Genomic DNA, 23,749 nt, shown 5'->3' with positions numbered 1-23,749 from the left:
ACCTTTTCATTTCTTTATTATTATTATTTATTTGATTTATAGACCGCCCTCTCCAGTCTGCCTCAGGGTGTGTGTCGAATTCAAAATTCTGATAAAACAGTAAGATATAACAGTAAAATGATAAAACTGATAAAACAATATCCTAAGAGCTCCGTTTGTTAATTTCTTGGGCCTTGTTTCTGTCTTTGTCTCTCCAGCCACTATCTGTGATAAGAAACTGGAGGGGCCGGGGGACTTGATTTCATTGACTTGCCCTTGATGGAATGGTGCTGTTGGGCAGGTCCTGTGAAACTTTGATAGCTTGGTCAGGGCCCAAGCTTTTGCTAGCTGCATATCCCTCTAGGCTGGGGAGGTGAGGCCAGGCACCACCAACATGGTTAGTATTGGATGATCTTGATGTTCTTCTGTTAAGTAGTCCCTTAGATATGCAAGGTCCAGAGCACGTAGGGGCTCGAAGGTTAAGACCAGAACCTTGGACTTGGTCTGGAATTCTGCCTTTGCTTCTCCTTCTTATTACCCCTGCTGACCAGGACATAAGAGAAGCCATGTTGGATAAGGCCAATGGCACATTGTGTCCCATCAGGAAGCTTTACAGTTCCTCTTGGATTGTTCATCTTCAGTGTTTTTGAAGCATGGCGGTTATGTAGCGAAAATCCATTCCCGGAAAGTCTGTCTGCGAGGTGCCACAATAATTGTTTTGTGTTCACTCCAACAAGAATCCCAAAAGAGAGATAACCGTGAGCGATGGCTTATCAGGACGGCCTGCAGATTAAGAGCATCGTTGACTGTTCTGCGGTTGAGAGACAACCTGTCTGAGGTCCTTATCAGGCCCCCATGATCTTGGTACCACTGCACTTCTATCTCTTGCTTATTTATCTTCTGATGCCTCTGCAAACCTGGGAGGGGGTAACCATTAGTTTATTTCAACTGCCAGTATCAATCTTAGCCTTATCTGTCACTGAATGAATGATTATCCCATTTGTCCTTAATAACTGAACGGTAGGAACACCAGGTTTTTCATGCGTGGGAAATACTTCAGGCATTTTTTTTCTAGTGGAGAGACATTCAGCTTTCAGCATTCCTAATTACAAACAGGTCCACATTAAAACAATTGGAATCTAACTGATTAGATTCCTGATGATTAGTACATGGAAATCCTCTCATTCTCCCCATGCAGGGTTCGTGTTGGCTATAAAATGCAATGTAGTGACAGATTTTATTTTCCTGGGCTCCAAGATCACTGCAGATGGGGACTGCAGCAAAGAAATTAAAAGACGCTTGCTCCTGGGGAGGAAAGCTATGGCAAATCTAGACAGCATCCTAAGAAGCAGAGACATCACCCTGCCAACAAAAGTGTGTCTAGTCAAAGCTATGGTCTTCCCAGTTGCAATGTATGGCTGTGAAAGTTGGACCATAAGGAAGGCCGAGCGTCAAAGAATTGAGGCTTTTGAACTCTGGTGCTGGAGAAGACTTTTGCGAGTCCCTTGGACTGCAAGGCAAACAAACCGGTCAGTCCTAGAGGAGATCAGCCCTGACTGCTCCTTAGAAGGCCAGATCCTGAAGATGAAACTCAAATACTTTGGCCACCTCATGAGAAGGAAGGACTCCCTGGAGAAGAGCCTAATGCTGGGAGCGATTGAGGGCAAAAGAAGAAAGGGAGGACAGAGAATGAGGTGGCTGGATGGAGTCACTGAAGCAGTTGGTGCAAACTTAAATGGACTCCGGGGAATGGTAGAGGACAGGAAGGCCTGGAGGATAATTGTCCATGGGGTCGTGATGGGTCGGACACGACTTTGCACCTAACAACAATAAAATGCAATATTGGACTAAATTAGGACAAATGCAGACAATTGTTCGCCAAGAAGTAAGGTACCACCACATGCATACAGATATTTTATAAACTGGATGCATGTAGGTGATCTTGGACTTTTACTGCAGACATAGTTGGAAGAAGTCTAAATGCATGTATCCCTCAACCTATAAAACTGCATCTGGATTAGGATTGTCAACCTCCAGGTGTGGCTGGAAAAAGCCTGGGATTACAACAGTCAACAGAGATCAGTTCACCTGCAGGAAATGGCAACTTTGGAAGCTGCACAAGTTGTTCCCATTGTTTTTTTAATATCACTTTGCTTTTTCTTTGTTAGTTGATTTCCAATTGATTTCCAATCAATTCCAACTGATTTTTCAAATGGAAGCTGAACTTTGTGGTACTGTACTCCATTGAGGTCCCTCTCCAGCCCAAACCCTGCTCTCCTCAGGCTCCACCCTCAAAATCACCATATATTTCCCAACCCGGAACTGTCAGCCCTAGTTGGAGTCCCGTGCATGGATGGTCAGGCCACTTTTCTCCAGGTTCTGGAATGTGTTCTTCCACATGATGATGAAAGTCTTATTGCATTCTTGTATTTTGTCACGACCCCTCAAAATGCAGTTCACCATTCCCCTCGGTACTAAAAGACTGGAGTCCCAGGCATTTGGAACGAAACTGTAGCCAGTCTTTAACTGAAGGAAATCAGGAGCATAGGGAAAGAGGTCATTGTACAGGCTAAGATGCTATTTTATTTTTCATGTTGCAGGCTTTCTCAACCAGGGTTTCCTGGAACCTTGGGGTTTCCTTGATGACCCCGGAAGGGTTTCCCGAATGAGTGGGAGTTAATTATTTTTATATATATATATATTTAAATAGTTAAACATCTATCGGGTAATATGACCATTTATGGACAACTCGACCCCCCTCCCCCCCTTCCAAAATGGCCAATGATGGACCTGGAAGTGGGAAGGGGAGGGGCTCCAGGTGGCGTGTCCACAGCTCTGCTTCCCAACCATATTCTGCATGATGGTGCCACTTCTGGGGTTTCTCAAAGCCTGAAGAATGTTTCAGGAGTTTCTCAATGGTAGAAAAGATGAGAAAGGCTGGGTTAGAGACTTGGACTGAGGTCTAGGAGACTCCAGGTCTTAATCCCTCCCTCTGCCTTGAAAGCCTGCACTACCCACTTCTGGGGTTTCTTGAAGCCTGGAGAATGTTTCAGGGATTTCTCAACATTAAAGAAGTGAGAAAGGCTGATGTAGAGACTGAGATTTTTGCATGGGGTCCCTCAAAGCCCATCTCTGTGTGTACGTGTGCGAAGTTACTGGATTAGCAGGACTGAACTGATTTACCTCCCTTGGTCAGCAACAATTGGATTAATTCCTGGAAGTTCTTTGTGCTGTTTGTGCAGTTCTGTGTGCCTTAGGCTAAGATTGTGTTGGAACTAGCAGGAAGCGCAGCAGGATTAAATTGGAGAGGAGGCATTTGAAGGAAGGAAAATGTCAGGTGCGGGAGGAAGCAATCTCAGTTATTCAATCTAGCGTGCTCCTGCATCTGAATTCACACTGAACAAAGTTTCTTAGGGCAGAGTTAGAAAAGAGGCAAAAGGCCTACCAAATTCTCTCCTATAGATCACGGGTAGGCAACCTGTGGTCCTCCAGATGTTCATGGACTACAATTCCCATGACCCAGTGCTTGCACAGGGGATACCTTTACCTTTACCTCCCTCCCCCGAAGGCTAGGGCTGGTTTACAGGGAACAGGAAACAGATATAGATAACATGAGGTAACACATGTGACAACAGCAATAACTAGAGTGGCCATTTTATTGATGTTGTTTGTAGGCCTCACCCTGGGTGGGGCCAATTTGATTTCTCTGGGGCTGGGGATCTTAAGCAGATTTTGAGTGCTCGTTCATAAGCTTCTTTGGGGGGCATAATAGAGAAGATGTTTGTACAGATGCAAAGGTCCCAGACCATTTAGGACCTTGAAGGTAAGCACCAGAACTTTGGACTTGATTCAGTCTTCAATCAGTTTTTGAGTTCCCAGTTGGCCTCAATGGACAGAGAAACTCCCTTACCCAAATGTGTAAATGGCTGGGCAACCTCTATCAGGGACTGTAGCCCTCAGGAATTGTTGGGATATTTCATTGCAACTTTGATCCTTGTCATCTTTGTCTCTTAGGATCTCCCAACGGGTGGAGGCCAGCCGGACACAGTTGCGGGCCATCAACGAGAGAGTCACTCTCGCTCAAGCCAAAATTGACAAGATAAAGGGCAGCAAGAAGGCCATTAAGGTACCGAATGCTTGTGTCATGTGCCACGCCTGGCTCATGCCGGCTTAGAAGTTTCTCCCATCCTGGAGTTGAACTGGCCTTCCCGAGGCCTCTTGCATCTGCCCATCGTCCCGACCCAAAACTCTCCCTCCCTTTCCACTTCAGAGAGACCGTGTAGTGCAAAACGCTCTTTTCTCAGTTCTTCTTAGTATGCTAAACAAATCTGGTTTCCGTCCTCGCATCTGGATGTAAGAACAGCTGACTGTCTCACGTTTTCACACAGGACTGGAAATCAAACGGGACAACTGTGGTAAATGTAACTGTGGGGAACGTAATGGGTTTAAACTTCAAGTACAAGGATATAGGCTAGATATCAGGAAAAAAAATTTCACAGTCAGAGTAGTTCAGCAGTGAAATAGGCTGCCTAAGGAGGTGGTGAGCTCCCCCTCACTGGCAGTCTTCAAGCAAAGGTTGGATACACACTTTTCTTGGATGCTTTAGGATGCTTAGGGCTGATCCTGCGTTGAGCAGGGGGTTGGACTAGATGGCCTGTATGGCCCCTAGATGGCCTGTATGGCCCCTATGATTCTATGAAAGAGGAACTGGCACCTAAATCTGGGTTCAGTGGGTGGGGACCAAAAAATATATCTGCCTGGGTTTCTCTAATGTTTCTTGTCTGGGACAAGGCCTTTTCTGTGATGCTGGATACCTGTAGAGGCTTCCTGCTTTTAATAAAGGCTACCTTAGGTTTCCCCAGTGCTGGGAATTCAGTGTGTGTGTTTGAGGGTTTGAAGTAGGACTGTACCCCAGGACCCTGGCAGCTCATTATTGCCACTCCACTGTAAATTGGTGAGGAACTGAAACCAGGAAGTGGACGTCAACTGTCACGTCCATTCTCCCCCCATCTGTATTTGCATGTCGCTTCTCCAGTCGCTTCCCATTGCCATCTTAAACATGTGTTAGCAAAGTACATATTTTTCAGATGCCATGTTCAGAGTCCCTCCCCCTCTCTTTCTCCTTTCCTCCGTGTCCCCACATTCCTCTGCCAAGGTGTTCTCCAGTGCTAAATACCCGGCTCCAGAGCGGCTGCAAGAATACGCCTCCATTTTTGCCGGTGCAGAAGACCCAGAAGCACAGAAACGCCCCAGGCGCAAGATTCAGAGCAAGCACCGAACACTAGATGAGAAGGCTTTGCAGGTAAGGAAGGGGGGGGAGTGAGAGGCGCCTCGTGCCAGGTGAGAATTCGGTGGCAGTTTCGAAAGGAACGATAGTTCTCTTGGGTTTGGGATCGGAAGAGCCTTGGATGGCGTTGGGAGGAAAAAAGGACTGCAGAGATTGAAAGTTGCCTTGCTAGAAGTTACTTCTGCTCAGCACTGGTGAGCAACACAGGGTGAGTCTACACCAGCGTTTCCCAACTTCTTTATCATTGAGGCTTCAGGCTCCAAGAACCCCAGAAGTGGCGCAAACGTGCAGAATATGGTTGGGAAGCATAGCTGTGGACATGCCAACCCTCCCCTTCCCACCCGTTCTTTCATTGGCCACTTGGGGGTGGGGGGAAAACAGGTCAATGTGACCCTATATCAGGGGTAGTCAAACTGCGGCCCTCCAGATGTCCATGGACTACAGTTCCCAGGAGCCCCTGCCAGCATTCGCTGGCAGGGGGCTCCTGGGAATTGTAGTCCATGGACATCTGGAGGGCCACAGTTCGACTACCCCTGCCCTATATGGTCATAAAGGTAAAGGTAAAGGTATCCCCTGTGCAAGCACCGAGTCATGTCTGACCCTTGGGGTGACGCCCTCTAGCGTTTTCATGGCAGACTCAATACGGGGTGGTTTGCCAGTGCCTTCCCCAGTCATTACCGTTTACCCCCCAGCAAGCTGGGTACTCATTTTACCGACCTCGGAAGGATGGAAGGCTGAGTCAACCTTGAGCCGGCTGCTGGGATAGAACTCCCAACCTCATGGGCAAAGCTTTCAGGCAGCTGCCTTACCACTCTGCGCCACAAGAGGCTCTTCTATATGGTCATATCACCCAATAAATGTTAAACAAATTTTAAAAATATATACAAAAATTGATTAACGCCCACCCATTCTGGAAACCCTTCCAGGGCCATGAAGAAGCCCCAGGGTTGAGAAAGCCTGGCCTACAAAGAGTTGTGCCAGTTGTCTCGGGCGAAGGCTGCGGTGGTGGCAGGCAATTCGTGTTTGCAACGATGCCTCCTGAACAAATCGCAGCCTTCAGGTCAGGAAGGGGACGAAGAAAATGAGCTTTCTGCCTGCCACCCTTCTCAACAGCTGTAGCTCCGGTGCAACCATTTTTGAACTGTGTCCTGGGAAATTTGTCTCCCTGTTTCCCGGCTTTCTTTGCTCACATAGTCTGTGCAAGTGCCTGGCTCTCTGCGAGAGCGTGGAGCAGCCGGAGCAACATGCGTGTGCGCCCGAACCAGCAGGCTATTCTTTTCAGTAAGTGAGTTAAAATGCAGCGGGCTCCTCTGATCCCCCTGGGGCTAGGGGAGAGCATCCGGCAAATGCATGGAAAGGGGCGGGGCAAAGAATATAGCTTGGTCACCTTGTTATGGATTCGCTTTCAAAACTGTCACGGCCAGGCGGCTGGTTCTGTCCCCAGGTTGGGGGCCTGGTGCATGTTGCTGCTGTTCTGGGACGAGGCTAATAACCACTTTGGGGGCTGGGAACAGACGGAGAAAGCCCCGGAGGCCAGGAAGGATCAACAAAGCTCTTTCCGGGCTGTTTGCTTCCTCACTTCCTAGCAAAAGCAAAACATAAAGCTGCCCTGAATAATTCAGGCGTTTATACTTCCCTCCAATTTAATGGAAGTCAGAGTCGGTCTTATCAAAAAGTAGCATGAATATTTCAGGGCTGGTCTCGGAACTGGCAGCGGAGGGATGGAGAGCAGAGTTTCCAGGCGTCTTAATATCCCTGATCTGAAGAATAAGAAGCGTTAATTCTTAGATGCCGCTTTTCTCGTCTACCAGAACGCCCAGTGGTCCTGGCTTCCTTGAACTCACAGATTTGACATTGCCAATCAGCAAAGCCCACTGCAGTTCTGTCAGAGCTCTCTCAGCCACACCTGCCTCACAGGGTGCCAGTTGTTGGGAGAGGAAGGGAAGGAGATTGTTACCCGCTTTGAGACTCATTTGGGTAGGGAAAAGAAGGGTATGAAAATGAACTCTCCTCCTATGACACCATCTCAACCGTGAAGATAAGGACCCAATTCTGCATTTCCCGTTGGAAGCCCCATTTCAAGAGCACATCACCCTTCGGAGCCCTGGAGCCCAGCTCCCCGGCCACGCCTGCTTCAAAGGCAGGATGCGTGCGGAGGACATTGCGGTGCGTGGGGTAGCTGGAGCAAGACCTCTCCGACACTGCGATTTACTGGCAGATAAAGGCCTCCATTTCATACCCGGCGTCCTTGGCACAGTGGTGGAGACGGCAACAGGCAGGGCTGCCTCCAGCGCTAATTGGATTTCACAGAAGGAATGTCGCCGTGGCCACTGGGGCTCAGAGAGGGGCAGCGTGTGGCACGAGCAAACACATCGGCAGCCTGCGGGGCTGAAAGCATTTGATGTTGAGGCATGCGTGTGAATAGCCGGAAGGCCCTCGTTTCTGAACGGCCCTGACCTCTCTCCGCCCCCACCACTTTCCGTTCACTTTTGCTGCGGCTAATGGTAAAATGCTCCCATTGTCAGTGAGTGCAAATGGAAAAGGATGCTTGGCGCTCTCTGTCTCTCTTGTGGAGGAGTTGTTTTTGATGCCCCGCTTTTCACCGCCGAAAGGTGTATCTAAGCACCTTATGATCACCCTCCCTTTCCTCTCCCCACAACAGAACACCCTGTGAGGTAGGTGAGGCTGAGAGAGCCCTGACAGGACTGCTCTGGGAGAACAGCTCTATCAGGACTGTGACTGGCCCAAGGTCACCCGGCTGTGTGGGTTTGCGTGTATGTAAAGAGCTGAGTAGGTCCCCTCCTACAGGTTATTTAGAACCAGCCTCTCAGCCCAGGAGCCAGAGAAGGGCTCAAGACATGGAGTGACAGAGGGGTAAGGCCTTTCTCCTCTTTCTTCGGATAGTGAGGCCAGCAGGACAGGGAGCCCCCTGCGGTCTAGAGAGGGATTTTCTGCAGGGGCAACGGGCAAGGCTGTTGGCTTCCCCAAGCGACACTGCCAGGGGGCTGAAAGCCATTGCCGTTTGCGTCCCCAGGAGAAGCTGAAGTACTTTCCCGTGTGTGTCAGCACCAGAGTCCACCAGGAAGATGATGCCGAGGAAGGCCTCGGCAGCCTGCCTAGGAACATCAGCTCTCTCAGCTCCCTGCTGCTCTTCAATACCACGGAGAACCTGTAAGTGCCAGGCTACTCAGCCAGTGACAGCTGCTCTTTGCTCGTACTGAACACAGCTGGGGACCCTCTTAGTCCCCAAGAAGTCCCACTGGGCATAATCGCAGCATGCCCATCTGGCCCTGATCCCGCCTGGCTGTGAAATCTCATTTTCTTCCTAGGTCATCTTCCCCACAGTCAGTCTGACTTTTGTGCTGTGCCGATTCCCCCCACCTCCCGTCCCCTTCTTTGCCCCCTCCTCCAGACTCAACCCTGCTTCCTCGCCTTCGCTATCTCACCATCCACCTGCTTTTTGGCAGTCCCCCCGGAACGAAATCCTGTCGGCCTAACTGTGTTGAAGCCACGAAGAAAAAGAACCGAAAAGGGCTGTATAATACAACCCAGTATCTGTAAAGTTGCCTTGTCCGTATTATTGTGGAAGTAGATTCAAATGCCAATTCAGACGCCAGAACGAGGCTCCGGAAAATGCACACTTGCTTTCAGTTGTCTTCCTCAGTGGCGTATAGAAAAAGAATGTGCATTGTCCGGAGCCTCATTCTGGCGTCTGAATGGGCCTTTGAATCTACTTCCACAATAAAACAGACAAGGCAGCAATAAAGATAGTGAGTTTTATTATACAGCCCTTTTCGGTTCTTTTTCTTCCGGCCATCCCTCGGCAGTGGTTGTTAGGGGGGAAGTGGTGCGGGGCTTGGTCACCAGCCGACCGCGAAATAAACATGTATTTAAAAGCTGCCAAGAAAGGGAGGAGGTGGAGAGGGAAGGCAGGCGAGTCTTGTCCCTGCACGCTCGCCATTCCCTCCTCTTTGTCCCTTCGAGCGGCTCGCGTTCTCTCTCTGCCTTCTTCCCGTGCTCAGAAGGATCCTGGCCCCAGCCCTGGGGTCCCCTCACTGGTGCAGTTTAACAACTGGCCTCGGCGGAGGGAGAGTAGAAAGTAGCTGGATGCCCACATCCCTCCTGGATCATCCCCCTTCCCCAGTTTCCTTCCAGGTCACTCGGAAGGACAGCAGAAAGCAGCCAGGTCTCCTGGATATGCTCCCAGAGCACTCTTTGGACTGCACTCTCTGCCCTTGGTATTAGGTTTCTTGCCCCATAAGCCAGCTCTGCAGGTGAAAAAGAAGGCTGGAAAACAAATGTGTACATTTTAAAGAGGCTTCCCTCCCTTTTCTCCTCCTGCCTTTCCCCGCAGGAGGTCAGGGTGGCCGGCATGCTTTCATCCTCACAGCAGCCCTATCTCAGGCTCAGTGGAGGGAGAAGGACCCAGCCGCCCAGTGGGGAGAAAAGGAACAGGGCGGGAAGGGAAGGGGAAGGGCAGGGCAGGGCAGGGCAGGGCAGGGCAGGGAAGGGAAGGGAAGGGAAGGGGGAAGGGAGGGGAAGGGCAGGGCAGGGCAGGGCAGGGCAGGGCAGGGCAGGGAAGGGAAGGGAAGGGAAGGGAAGGGAAGGGAAGGGAAGGGAAGGGAAGGGAAGGGAAGGGAAGGGAAGGGAAGGGAAGGGAAGGGAGCAACAGTGTCCTCTTCTCGCTTTCAGCCATTATTAAGTACCACCTTGTGTTCTGTGCCCAGGTGGGCCTCACTGACTTTCCCTCCCCTTCAAGGTATAAGAAATACGTTTTCCTTGACCCTCTGGCTGGAGCCGTGACCAAGACCGACGTGACTCTGGCGACGGAGAAGGAGAAGGAGGAGAAGCTCTTTGATGCTCCCCTCTCCATCACCAAAAGGGGGCAGCTAGACCAGCAGGTGAGCCTCCCCAAGGGGGCGGGGAGGGAAAGGGAGAGAGACAGAAGTCCATCTTCCATGGCTGCGTCGGCCCTGCATGACAGGGGCCTTGGGCTTACCTCCACAAGGGAGCCCAGTGAGAGCCAGAAGCATAGCGGCTTGTTTCGGCTGTCCACTGCTGTTTGTTAGCTTGGGAAAGTGGGGAGAGGGAAGACACTCTGGGTAGGAAAGGAGGACCAGTGGGGGAGAAGGAAATGAGATGTCCCCTCGCCCCTTGTGCCGAACAACAGCTAGCGCAGCAGAACAGCCTAAAAGCAAATAGCGCACATCCAGGAAGATCCGCACAGCAAACAGGCAAAGCAGCAGCCACGTTAAGCGCCTGGGAAAACAACATCTTCACTTGGCCACCATCAAAATTAAACAGAAATAGTTTGGCAGGCTCCGGTGAGGAGGGTGGCCAGCTGGGACTTGGGTGTTAAAGGCCTTGTGTGGAATGTAGCCCAAGGAGGGCAGTGGTGGCTACCCCGTTCCAGGTGGCCCTGGCTGGAAGTGCTGGAGCATTAACCTCCCCCTCTTTCTGCTTTGATGGGCTGCAGGTGCCGGAAAGCTACTTCTACGTGCCGGACTTGGGTCAAGTGCCTGAGATCGACGTGCCGTCCTACCTGCCCGACCTGCCCGGCATTGCGGCCGACCTCATGTACAGCGCCGACCTTGGGCCTGGCATCGCGCCTTCCGCACCCGGCGCCCCGCTTCCTGAGCTGCCAACTTTCAACACGGAACCGGCCGAGCCCTTCCAGCAAGGTCTTCCTTCTGTCCTCTGCCTCAGCTCTGCAAAATCTTTTCTTATGGGCTGCACACAACGCGGATTGCTTTCTGTGACGACACTCCCTCGGGATGTCCTTCGCATCCACTCGGGAGGGTTTTGGTACCAAACCAAAGTTTTGCAGAGAGCGGGGTGGGTGGGGAGTGGGAAGGGGTATCTGGGATGGCTTTCGGCAGCTGCTCTGTTGCTCCTCAGCTCTGACTGAAGTTGCTGCTGATGTTTATAATCTCAGCCTTGTGATTTATTTTGTGACTCCTGGATTTTTGGTAGCCGTGGAGGCCCTTCCCTCATGTAGGATGTTGTTGTTGTTAGGTGCGAAGTCGTGTCCGACCCATCGCGGCCCCATGGACAATGATCCCCCAGGCCTTCCTGTTCTCTACCATTCCCCGGAGTCCATTTCAGTTTGCACCTACTGCTTCAGTGACTCCATCCATCCACCTCATTCTCTGTCGTCCCCTTCTTCTTTGGCCCTCGATCACTCCTAGCATTAGGCTCTTCTCCAGGGAGTCCTTCCTTCTCATGAGGTGGCCAAAGTATTAGAGTTTCATCTTCAGGATCTGGCCTTCTAAGGAGCAGTCAGGGCTGATCTCCTCTAGGACTGACTGGTTTGTTCGCCTTGCAGTCCAAGGGACTCGCAAGAGTCTTCTCCAGCACCAGAGTTCAAAAGCCTCAATTCTTTGACGCTCGGCCTTCCTTATGGTCCAACTTTCGCAGCCATACATGGCAACTGGGAAGACCATAACCTTGACTAGATGCACTTTTGTTGTATCATGTAGGATACAAATCTTTTAATATTTACCAGGGAGGGAGAGCATGTTTCGTCTGAACATGCAGAGAGAGCAAAGCACCAGGCTGCTTAAAGAATAAAATAGTGTTATTTATGAAGAGTAAGAAGCCTCCCCAGGAGACCATTTGAAAATAACCAGGAAATTCCTAATCTAACTATGCTAAATACAGATCTCCGATACACCAAGTTCTGCTCAGTCATGCGCAAGGCTGATCTTATGTATTCCAGCAGGTTTAACATTTAGACACCAAACCAATATCTCACAGGAGGGAGAACATAGCAAGCGACTCCTTTTTCTCAGTTCCCCCCTCCCCTGGCCTGAATAGGATTTGATCCTGCTGCTGCAGCACAAGCCAGCCAACGTTCTTGAAGCCTCCCTTCCCTTGAGCTCACGTCCTCTCATTCCCTCTGCCCCCACGAGCAGACTGTCAAGAACAGATGGGGCCAGATCTGGAGACAGGTGCAAATAAAAAGGTGCCCGTGTGTGTCGTCCTCCCCTCCCCTCCTCCCGCTGGTTTCAAGTCTCTGCAGGATCCCAGGACAGAACTAGGTGTTTCTGTGCGGCTTTTCTTGTGAGCAGACAGGAGCCCGAGGACGCAGCGGCCACCGATTTCAACTAGCTGGAAGGTGACGAGGCCAGAGCGCTTCCATGTGGGAATTGGCTCTGCTGCATTAAGGCCCTTTCCCAAATGCTGTTCTGCACTTTTCCTGTAAGGCAGACCTGCAAACGGTTGCATTTCCGCAGGACGAGGGCACTGAAGGCATCAGGATGAAAGACAAGGAGGCTGGGTTCAGAGGCTTGTATTTTCTGCAAGCCCCGTCGTGACTACTGACACTCCCTTCTCCGCTTGTTTGCAGGTCTTCCGGAAGGGGCACCTCCTCCCCCGCCGCCCCCACCTCCTCCCCCGCCGCCCCCTGAAATGCCAGCTAGTGCTCCGCCGCCCCCGCCTCCTCCTCAGGCGCCACCCCTCTCTCAGCCTTTCCGGCCAGTGAGAGAAGAGAACAGCAACGCCGCACCTTCAGGTAAGGCCTGAGGCCGTGGGGGAGGGGGTCGTGGGGGGGAACCCGTCTTGATTCGTTGGTGGGAGACTTGGGGGGCTGAAGAACAGAGGCGGGCGCCCTTGCCGATGCTGCTCGGCCACGATCCTCTCTCCTCCTTGTCCGCAGCTGCTCCCCAAGGGGCACCAACAGAAGTGGTGAACCCCTCGAGCGGGCGGGCCACCCTCCTCGAGTCCATCCGCCAGGCCGGTGGCATCGGGAAGGCCAAGCTCCGGAGCGTCAAAGAGCGGAAGTTGGAAAAGAAGAAGCAGAAGGAGCAAGGACAAGGTGCCCCCTACCCGGCCTGTGCCTCTTGCCCAGCAAGGTCTTCAGGGTCACGGGCGGGCTGGGGCCCATCAGCGTTGGAAAGGTGGTCACTTGGAGGAGGAGAGCAGGGGGCGGTTCCTGTTGGCAGCAGAGGGAGAGGGCCTGCAGTAAATGAGCTTAAACTATGTGTAGAATGGTCCCAGCTAGATAAAGGTAAAGGTATCCCCTGTGCAAGCACTGGGTCATGTCTGACCCTTGGGGTGACGCCCTCTGGGGGATTTCCCAATCAGAGTAGTTCAGCAGTGGAATTGGCTCCCTCACGGGCAGTCTTTAAGCAGCTGCTGGACAGAGACTTCTCCTGGATGCTTAGGGCTGATCCTGCGTAGAGCAGGGGGTTGGACTAGATGGCCTGGATGGCCCCTTCCAACTCTAGGATTCCATAATTCACACTCAGGACTCCCCAACCTTTTTGAGCCTGCAAGCGCCTTTGGAATGTGGGCAGCAGAGTTGGCACAGCCAAAAAATAAAATGGCAGCCACAGGGGGTGGAGCCAGCCACCAAACAGTGGTCACAGCCTTGTTGGGCAACAGACCACGCCTGGCCCAGCCCACTTTATAAAAACCCTCGACGAGAGCCAGGAAAAAAAACCTTGGTGGGGGGCATGGAGCCCCTGGAATCCCTGTCATGTCCCCAGCCGGACTCCCTGTTTCTTGAACCCGGACCCCACTCCCCCTCCCCCGGGGCAGGACATGCACCCCTCCCTCCAGGAAGGCCCTCTCTCTTTCGCGGAGGGTGGGAGGTGCTCCTGCCCTGAGAAGCCCCGAAGCAGCTTAGCTTTGCCCCCGGTCAGCACGCTTCTTGCTCCAGCCCAGGCTTTCACCTCCTGAGGCTTGGCTCAGCTGCGAATCCACGGGTGCCGAGACTACGCCTGCTGCGGCCGGCCAGCGTGGCTGTTGGGTCTCTGAATCCATTCAGATCAGCCGCATTGAATCACGTGTGTCTTCCCCCCCTTCTAGCAAGAGCCACGGGGCAAGGTGGAGACCTGATGTCAGACCTCTTCAATAAGCTGGTTCTCCGGCGCAAAGGTACGTCAGAAGCTGTTCTTCTCCGGGTCTTTGGTAATATCAGGGCTGTCTCAGCCTCACCTCCCATCTGTTGTGGGGAGAGGAAAGGGAAGGCGACTGTAAGCCGTTCTGAGACTCCTTCAGATAGAAAAAAACAGCATATAAGAACCAACCCTTCTTCTCCATCCTGCACCCAAGCCTGGAGTCCTAGTCTGGCTGATCTGTCAAAGTCCCCTTGTTTCTGCAGATGAGCTGCCTCCTTCCTTGTCCTTCTGGAGGGCTGTGCATTTTCCTCAAACATGACAAATTCCCTGTGCTCCTTGGCCCTCTGCCACCCAATGAAGGGATGGAAAACGTCGATACGTTCCCAGGCGGATTGCCGGGAGTGCAAGATGCTGATGGAGTAGCTGAACAGATGCCTTCTCATTAATCTTGGGCTGAGTGCGACAGGCCACAGCTCTTGATCAAGCTCCGGTTGGTCATCGGCGCTCCAGTCTCAGCCCTGACCAGTTGCAAATTGCCGCTGGCTTCACGGTGTTTGTGTTTCCTTTCCTCCCACAGGTATTTCCGGCAAGGGGCCAGGAGGCGGCGGGGACAACAACGCTCCCGGTGCTCCAGGAGGGGCCTTTGGCCGCATCTCGGACACGATCCCACCGCTGCCACCCCCTCAGCAGCCACCGGGCGATGAGGAGGAAGACGACTGGGAGTCCTAGATCACGCCAGGGCTTTGTGTTCTGGGCTGGCTCTGTCCCCTGCCATGAGCACAAGCATGCCGCCAGTAGCCTGAAACGGGAGGGGGAAAGTGGCCTGGGGCCATCCGTGGCCAGAGGGTGCCTGTTGCCTGTAGCTGAGTCTTAAGCATCAGTTAAACGTTGCAAAGCTTGCCTGCTCTTCTGTGTTCTCTCAACCGCCTCCGTCTGTGGGAGGGCTATTGGGCCGCCTGTGATCACTGAGGGCTAGAAACCTGCGGGATGCATTGAAGACAGTCAGCAAACAGGCTCGGCTGCAGCAGCATCCCGCCCTTCCTGAGGCTTTTCTCCTGGGGATGTCGTGAAGCCATTGAGCCGTACAGATCCTCAAATCCCGGGGGGAGGGGCTCCCGCTCTTTGACCCTCCTGCTCGCAGTGCCAGCCCCGTAAGAAAAGCACATCCTTTTGTCCCGCTGAAATGAAGGAGCGGGATCAGTTGGGTCAGCTGCCGATCGCTCCTCCTTTCTCGCCTGCAAAGGGAGGCGGACAGGCCGGGCTGCCTGGTCCCATTAGGCTGAAGAATGTCAAGAGGAAACGCAGCAGCGAATTTGTCGGTGAGGTGTCAGCTTGGTCTGTGGCCTCACACACACACACACACACACACACACTCCCCGATGGGTTAAGCCAGGGGTAGTCAAACTGCGGCCCTCCAGATGTCCATGGACTACAATTCCCAGGAGCCCCTGCCAGCGAATGCTGGCAGGGGCTTCTGGGAATTGTAGTCCATGGACATCTGGAGGGCCGCAGTTTGACTACCCCTGGGTTAAGCTGTCCCAGTAGAACACTTGAAATTTCCTATGTCTGCAGTGGGCCAGGAGCATCCAACCCCCAGGCTCCTGCCACTGCCCTTGCCGCACTCTTGCCTCGCGGAAAGCAGCAGGGGGATGTTTGGGGTGTCTGCCTCTGGGCTTGCTTCTTCCGGGAGCCTCTTCTCCCCTGCCCAGCTCCCCTTCGTGGAACAAGCAGCACTGGAGGTCATGCCAGGCTGTCTGGCCGTAGAGGTTTAGGAACCCCGGCAAAGGGGGGGGGAGGAGCTCAGGATCTCAGACACGGTGTTTGTAACAAATTAAAAGCGAGAGGTTTATAGCTGTTCGGAGCAAAGGCATGGGGCACGCGTCCATAGCTTCCTCCTCCCCCCCCCCCCCCCGCGTTGCAAGTGCATATGGGGAGGCAAGAGATGGGGGCAATGCAAGATGCCTTCCATACCTTCATTCCATCCCTCTCACCAGAGCTCAAAAGCTTTTAAGTTTTCGAGCGTGTGAATGAGGCCTTTCAGTCCCAAACGCTAAGGCGCCTCACTTCCCTCCCCACCCGTAAAGCCACGCTTCCTCTCCCCCGGCCCCAGCCACGGCTGTCTTTGCCTCTGACACGTGAAAACCCGAAGGCCTTCTTGGAGAGGCAAAGTCCAGGAAAAGCTCAGCAGCCAGGTGGAATGTTTTCAAAGCTGAAGCCAGCCCCGGTCCGTGTCCTCTTGACCCACTGCCTCATTTCATTCCATGTGGGAACGCAGCTCCCTTGTAGCGGAAGAGCCAAAGCCTCCTTTGCTTCAGAGACCAGAAGAATCAGGTCAAGGGAAGATCAGAAGTGCTTCTCCGGCAAGACAGCTGCCGCCTTCGGGGATCTGGCGGAGTCTTCCCCGGCTGGTTTCCCTGACGGAGACAAGAGCCTCCTCTCGAACTGGGGGGCAACAGGGAGAGCCTGCAAAGAGTGGCCAGAGTTGGGTGAAGCTGTGTGCCAAAGCCCAGAGTCGTCTGAGAGCCTGCATGGGTGAGGGTGGGGGGTGGCAGCCTCTAGTCTGGAGAGCTGGGGTTGATTCCCTGCTCCTCCATCCCATGGGTGACCTTGGGCTCATCACAGCCCTGATAGTGCTGTTCCCACTAAGCAGTGACGTCAGGGTTCTTTCAGCCTCGCCTACTTTGCAGGGTGGCTGTTTGGGGGAGAGGAAGGCAAGGGAATGCCCTGCGCAGATCAGGAAAGCACACCGGGTAGTCATCTATGCCCTCCAACAACTTTATTAAGCACTTCAAAATTCTGTAAAAAGCAGCAGCCAGAAGGTGCGTCACATGGGTTGCATCCGGCTTCTCCAGCGGAGCTTGTCCCTCACCGCTGGACGCAGGTGGACTCACAAGGGGATCTCTTCTCTGCGTGGAACTGGAAGACAGGAAAACAAGCACGGGGCCACTGCTGAGGTCAGAGGGCACAGACAGTGGTTGGGGAACAGTCAACAGGGCCTCTCAAGGGAGACGGGAAGGGGGAGCTACAGGCGGCAGGAGGAACTGGCAAAGCAGCCTTCCGGTGAGTCAGGCCCGCAGTCGGGACAGGAAGGCAGCTGGATCTGGGAAGTTTGGCAGCCCCGTGGTCCACAGGAACAAAGCCCTTTCCTTTAGGCCAGTCTGCCCCAAATTGCCAGTAAATACCATTCGGGGCACAGTGTGTGACAGTTAATACAAAAGAACAAAACAAGGCAACACAGACTGGTGCAATGTGAAGAAAAGCTCTGATCAAATGCTTTAAAAATGCAAACCAATACATACAAATAAGCTGCAGGAATGCCACCGGCAATTCCAAAACCCAAACAAGGAACCGGTGATTCCTGCGTTCCGCTCGTGAATGCTTCCTCGGTGGACCCCAACAAAAACTTGGGGCCTCTAGATAATATTCCTAGCTCTTCACAGTTCAATGGCCGAGACACAACTCTTCAAGCTATAAAACCCTGTAGGGAAGGCCAGGAGGCAAGGGAGCCCCCCCCGGGGCAGGAGTCTGCGAGCCTGCTACACCTGCCCTGCGTTCAGCATCAGGGCCCGGGGCTGGCGATGCTCTTGTACAATGAATCGGGGGTGCCCCAGCCTGGCGACTCACCTTTCTCAAGGCAGCAAACGCTGGCCCGAAAGCCACCTCGACCTGGGCCCTGCTCCGGATCCACTGGGGCAGCCGGTGGGAAACGGCCGGGCGGGCGTAGCGACGATCTAAGAGCACGATGCTGGCAAAGTCCTCCCGATGGCGAATGGCTCTCCCTGGCAGAGAGACGCACCAGAGGGAGACCCCTCAGAGCCCCTGCGGGTGGACAGCCCCTCGCAGGCCCCACCGGGAAGGGACAGGAGCACTTCCGGCCGGGGAAACCGGGCTGGCGGCTGAAGCGCAACAAAAGGGACGCTCGGACTTCGCTTCAGGGAATCATCTGAAGGGGTCGCTTCTAGGGAGCAGCTGAGACCGACCCCTTAGCGTTGTCACCCCTGCCCTACAGGGTCAGCCACAAGTCGGCTGCAGGTTGACAGCACTTCCCGCCAAGCTCTGCACTTGAAAAGAAAGTTGCAGCCTGGTCCCCAGTGTCCTTATGAGAACGGAAATTCCCTGGGGGAGACTGAAGCTTCCTTCTGGGAAGGGCTGCACTGTTTGCTGGGTCAGTCTGCTGAGGCTGCGAGGAAAACCACGCCTCTGCTCTCCCTGGGGTCAAGGTTTGCCCGGCCCGGTTGCCCAGAACCGGGTTCTCCGGCCCACCCTGGTAAGCCAGAGGCTGGCGGGCCAGATCAGCCTGCTGAGTGCTGCCGTTAAGAGCCTCTGAGGGAGCTGTCCCTCTGCCCTCCCAGGTTGCCCTTGGCTCAGCTGAAGGAGCTGCCAGACGGCGCAGAGGCTGTGCAGGGAAGATGACAATCCTGCGCCAACCTGGCAGATGGGATGCGGCCTTACCGATGGACTGGTTCACCGCCTTCATGCACAAGTTCTCAATCAGAGTCCGGCCGGGTGCTTGGCCTGCGATCTTTGGCTGCAGGAGGCGAGAAGAAGACAGCAAAAAGGTCTGACCGTTCCGCCTGTCTGCCCTTGGAGTGACAGAGGGCTGGCCCGTCGGTGGCCGAGAGCAGGGAAGCGTGCCCTGGTTTGGTTGCGTGGCCTTCCCATCTGCTGCCACTTGGGGCTGGGCTTCAGCAAAGAGAAGCGGGGGTGCATTGAAGGACTTTAGGGGGGCTCCCCTCAGGGGCCTTCCGGTGGGAAAAGGCTCCTCGGTCTGATCTTGTAAGCGTTAGGAGGAGGTGACAGACATCTCCACACCTACAAGAATGCAGCAGAAGCCACGTAGAGGAAGCCTGAGAAAGCCCTGCAAGGACTGAATAAAGCAGGGGTAGTCAAACTGCGGCCCTCCAGATGTCCGTGGACTACAATTCCCATGAGCCCCTGCCAGCGAATGCTGGCAGGGGCTCATGGGAATTGTAGTCCACGGACATCTGGAGGGCCGCAGTTTGACTACCCCTGGAACAAAGCTTCCACACTGGATACCGACACCCCCCACCGCCTACACAATCAAACTTTATTACAGTCATCATTCAGACCAAGTTCTATGAAGTCATTACATAAGGGACCAGGAGAATACGGTCATTTAATGTAATACAATTTAAAACAGATCATAAAATAGGACTTAAAACTATGCTACTTTAGCTACCACCCTGCCACACGTTTGCCGCCCTCTCCCCAACTGCATGAAAGCAAACGGAGCCACCCAAGTCCCCTAGGCAGCAGCTCCCCCACCCCCATTCTGCAGCATCCCAGGCACGTCCAGACTTTGTTTAAAATGTGTGGGTGACCGCTGGATGAGTGGCCGTTGAGCACGCAGGAGGCGATGTGCCAGACCTCAGCCGGAGACCTTAGAGAGCCCCTGCCAAGCTGAGAAGGCGATACTGACTTGAGTAGATGGACGGTCTGCTTCCCGATCGAGCGTGTGTCTTTCCCATCACCTCAAGCGTCTCCCGGCAGAAATATCTGTGCACAAGAGCCCTTCTCCGTTCTGAGGTGTGCCAAGTGCAGAAGGCTTCATGGCCGATCCTACAAGCCAGTTTCCACACCTTAAACTCAACAGAGGCTGGTCCGGCAGCCAAGACTCCTTTGGGTCAAGCTGTTAACCTTTGTTCTCCGTAAGAATGGGAAATGATTTCAGACGCTCCCATTTGTCGAGGTGCCGGAAGTGAAGATAGGACACCACTCTGTCCCTAGGCTATGCTATTTCTGTGGCTGTCATGGGGCGGGGTGTGTGTGTGTGTGTGTTGGATTCTTTCAAAGAAAAAAGTGGAACTGAGCCACAAACGGCCACGATCTTTCTGTAACCCAAGAGTCCTTGACTTAAAAACACAGTTAACCAAGAATCAGGTCCTTTACCATTGTCTTATTGAGGTAAGCCATTTTCTCCTGGAGTTCTGGAGACTTGATATTGGGGTAAGGCATGCCCACCATGATCACACATCTAGAGGGGGAGAGAGAGAGAGAGAGCGCACAATCGCTTCTGCAGTGCTAATCAGCATACTTTGCAATCACAAGGGCAAGTGCATTAGAAACCCTTGCTGTTCCTAGAATAACAGTCCGGGGTAGTTTGACTGAACTGCAGGGAAATGGGGGTAGCCAGGCACATTTATGGGCAGAGGAAGAAGAAGAGCTGGTTTTTATACCCCGCTCTTCTTTATGAGGAGTCTCTTACGATCGCCTTCCCTTCTCCCCATAACAGACACCCTGTGAGGTAGGCGGGGCTGAGAGAGCCCTGACAGAACTGCTCTATGAGGACAGCTCTAATAGCACTGTGACTAGCCCAGGGTCACCCAGCTGGAGGAGGAGCAAGGAATCAAACCTGGCTCGCCAGATTAGAGGCTGCCGCTTTTAGCCAGTATATCACACGGGAAGGGTCACACAACCAATAAACAATGCCTGTTACAAATTAGGCCCCCTTTTGGTCCTGCTCAACCCAACAGGTCTCCTTTCCATTAAAGGCTTTCTGGCCCTTGGACAAGGGACCCACCTGGTGGCAGGAGCACAGAGAAGTGATGGGTCACCAGTGAGAAGCTCACGAGGCAAACGATCAAGTGGATGACCACAAACTGGCCCACTTCCCTTTGGCCCTGGCCTCTTCCTTTGTGATCCCTCGGCAGTCTGCTGTCAGACTAAGACCCGGGAGACCCAGATCAAAATCCCCGCTCAGCAATGATGCCCTAAGCATGGTTGGATCTCTACTGGATCCTAGAACTAAACAATGTATTCCGTAACTCGCACAATTCAATCAAGGTTTGCAATGATGCAAGCATGGACCTAGAACAGCTTTTTTTCCAGCCTTTTGACCATGAAGGAGCCCCTGAAACGTTCAGGCTTTGAAGACCCTGGAAGTGAAGGCCACGCCTCCCTGCCATAACCCCCTGCACCCGCGCCCTTCTTTCACTCCCTCCCCCCACCTTTCCTACTACTATGGTGGCTTTGCCTCACGTAGGCCGGAAAGAAGGGCAGGAGCTGAGAAGGGAGCCGGACCCCCCATTCCATGCCACAACCACCACCCCCTTTTTGATTTTTGCACCCAGTTCCCTAGCTTGTGGCCAAGACCCCCTCTGGACCTCCTGCAGACCCCCAGGAGTCCACGGTTCCCTGGTTGGGAATCCCGGGACCTAGAAGATTGGTGTTCCTAATTGCTACGATACGCTGAAAGAATTCCAGGCCCGTCAAACCCGAACAAGGCCGTTACCTTCCCAAATCGTCGGAAAAATTGATTCCTTCGCTCATTTTCCCACCGACCACAGAAAACAGCAACGCTCCCGTCATGGTGGTCCCTGCGTGGCTGCAACGCTGCCAGGAGAAAATCCACCCCCAAAGAAAAAAGCGGGTTAGTAAAGGCTGGGGGGTCAAGCAACACCCAGCTTTGGGTCTAGGCACAGACAGCTCCAAGAGGGGATGGGAGACACACACAAAGCAGAAGCCCATCAGTGGCTATGAACCCCCAAGTATGGATGAAACTTAGTCCGGGGCAGTGATGCCCTGTATCCTTGATGCCTGGGGAGCCACAGTGGGAGGGCTTCTGGAGTTCCAGCCCCACTGGCTGACCTCCAGATGGCGCCTGGGTTTGGGCCACTGTGTGGCACAGAGTGTTGGACTGGATGGGCCATCGGATTCTCCCTTATGTTCTTAGGCAGCCAAGTACAGGTTGGCTCTGTCAAACAAGCCCCCCCCCCCAGCAGGGACGCACCCCCCCCCTTTCTCACCTTGATGCACTTGGCATATTCGGCCAGCACCTGCTCCACCTGGTTTGCTCTCTTGGGTTCCTGAAATATCTGATACAGACACAACGCATTCAGTGTCAGCAGTGGAGAAAAGCTGCTCTGGCCCCCACGGAAGAGGCAGGCAGATTTCCAATTCTATCTGGAGTTTACGCAGCCACAGGAGCAGCCAAGGCTTGGGGCAGGGTCCAGACTAAACGGTCATCTCCGTCGATGCCCCCTGCCTGCTGCAGCCTCCCTCCGTCCCCTACTGCATTTCCCCAGTGCTCCAGAAGAGCAATTTGCAGAGATCGGCAGGAGAAGGGGAGGCAGGAGGGCTCCATTCTGCTGATGGGAAACTTAATCTGAGATTTGACCCTTTGGGGCAGATACTAAATACAACATCCTTCCAATCTTAGCTGCTTTTTTTTTTAATCCTTGGGAACCAAGGTTCAAATATCTGTGCGACCATGACGTTCACCAATCTGGGGCAAAATTACCATCTTCACGGAATTGGTGGGAAGATTCTCTGTTGTTAAGATTTCTGAGCCACCTGTCCACCCAGGTAGGGTTTAAAAAAGAGTATCTGTGAGCCCCAGGAAGGAAGAATTTCAGTCAAGTCAGTCCCTGGATGCTTTCCCTCTCTTCACTATCATTTGGTACAACTCAGAAACAGAACCTAGAGAGGAGTTACACAGATGGGGGGGGGGGGGGCTGCTCTCCGTCACATCGGTTGCCCTCGGAGTAGGTACTGCACTGCCTGCCGATGATGAACGGCAGCGGAATACGTTACACAAGCAACCATCTGTGCACAGATTCAGTTTTGATTAATGGTTCAGGCAGGTGTCAAACATTCAATTTTTCTTGCCGGAGGAGACCTGCGTGCCCCGGCACCACAGGCAACGCTGCGCTTTAAAAGCAGAGAATTTCCCCCTCCCCCCCCTCTCCCCAGGGCTTCCTCAGTGTCTCCTCCCACCTGATCTTGGACAGCCAATCCTCTGGGCGGCTGGTCCAACATCTGCTTGGAGAAACAGCAGGAACCACGATGGGTCAGGTTCTCGTCGTTCCAAAAATCCTAGCCGGGAGCCATCTGGAATAACATCCGAGCACCATCCCTCGCTAAGGCCATCCCTGAAAGAGCACGCTGTGCGTTGATATTAAGCAGAGTTTGTGTCTCTTCTACCTGTCAGAACTGGACGGATGCTGTCAGATGGCCTCGCAGGGCCTGCCGGCTTCAAACACTGGCAGAAGATAACTGAGCTTGCACACAGGAGCCAGCCCCGGTGCCCAGAATCAAATCCAAAAGGTTTCCGAGTCGCTCTGCCTCGCGCTCAAGCAGGCCAGGCTCTCTGCGCTTCCAGCGCCGCCTAATATAATTGAGATCTAAGCACAGCGGTCAGTCGACCAGCAAGTATCATTTCTTCATTATCGGGCGAGGACTGGCTATATAAACATCCTCTCCGTTTCACCGGAGTGGGCAACGGGAAATGCTTGAGGAGAAGCAGAGCAGAGGCCCCTTGTAATCAGGGGACGGCAATTGCCAGTGGCTCGCCTCTGCTGAACGCCCCTGCAGCCAGCCCCGCTGGGTGATTACCTTCTTCTTCGCAGCCAGGCGGCTGAGCAGCCCAGTCTGTTCCCAGTGCGTGTAGGCCTGCTTCTCGTACTCGTAGGAGGGGAAGAAGCACACCACTCCCCCGGGGACGATGTTGCAGAGGTTGCTGAGAATTCGCCCCGTCTCCTCCATCTGAAAGACAGGGGTGGCCCCTTCAGTCCCTGGGTCAGCATGCTTGGTTGCCGAAGCCGGGCCTTGGGAGTTCCAGGCGCAGTGAGCTGCCAGGACCCCACGGATGCTGCGGGATCTTGCAGAGCGGCTCTCAGTT

General features: G+C 53.5%; 2 protein-coding genes across 4 annotated transcripts in view; one reads left to right on the top strand and one right to left on the bottom strand.

Moving 5' to 3' along the window:
• Window positions 1-15,009, top strand: part of WASHC1 (WASH complex subunit 1) — a 51,274-nt gene extending 36,265 nt beyond the window's left edge. For both annotated transcript variants that reach the window (XM_077339965.1, XM_077339966.1), the window contains exons 3-11: window positions 3,994-4,105; window positions 5,135-5,281; window positions 8,301-8,437; window positions 10,026-10,167; window positions 10,743-10,947; window positions 12,615-12,779; window positions 12,924-13,082; window positions 14,078-14,146; window positions 14,687-15,009. In XM_077339965.1, the coding sequence (XP_077196080.1) occupies window positions 3,994-4,105; window positions 5,135-5,281; window positions 8,301-8,437; window positions 10,026-10,167; window positions 10,743-10,947; window positions 12,615-12,779; window positions 12,924-13,082; window positions 14,078-14,146; window positions 14,687-14,838 (1,288 nt within the window). In that variant the 3' untranslated portion in view covers window positions 14,839-15,009. The remainder of the gene's footprint in view (window positions 1-3,993; window positions 4,106-5,134; window positions 5,282-8,300; window positions 8,438-10,025; window positions 10,168-10,742; window positions 10,948-12,614; window positions 12,780-12,923; window positions 13,083-14,077; window positions 14,147-14,686) is intronic.
• A 1,863-nt stretch (window positions 15,010-16,872) lies between these two features.
• The window catches only part of DDX11 (DEAD/H-box helicase 11), a 34,135-nt gene continuing 27,258 nt past the window's right edge, over window positions 16,873-23,749 (bottom strand). For both annotated transcript variants that reach the window (XM_077339963.1, XM_077339962.1), the window contains exons 21-27: window positions 23,464-23,613; window positions 21,876-21,944; window positions 21,362-21,462; window positions 20,020-20,104; window positions 18,562-18,637; window positions 17,734-17,888; window positions 16,873-17,025 (exon numbers count right to left, since the gene is read on the bottom strand). In XM_077339963.1, coding sequence (XP_077196078.1) covers window positions 16,975-17,025; window positions 17,734-17,888; window positions 18,562-18,637; window positions 20,020-20,104; window positions 21,362-21,462; window positions 21,876-21,944; window positions 23,464-23,613 — 687 coding nt within the window. In that variant the 3' untranslated portion in view covers window positions 16,873-16,974. The remainder of the gene's footprint in view (window positions 17,026-17,733; window positions 17,889-18,561; window positions 18,638-20,019; window positions 20,105-21,361; window positions 21,463-21,875; window positions 21,945-23,463; window positions 23,614-23,749) is intronic.

Source organism: Paroedura picta, chromosome 5 (genome assembly GCF_049243985.1).
Source record: "Paroedura picta isolate Pp20150507F chromosome 5, Ppicta_v3.0, whole genome shotgun sequence".
Taxonomy (NCBI): domain Eukaryota; kingdom Metazoa; phylum Chordata; class Lepidosauria; order Squamata; family Gekkonidae; genus Paroedura; species Paroedura picta.
The sequence above is the reverse complement of the archived record's forward strand: the minus strand, read 5'-3'. Positions and strand labels throughout refer to the sequence as shown.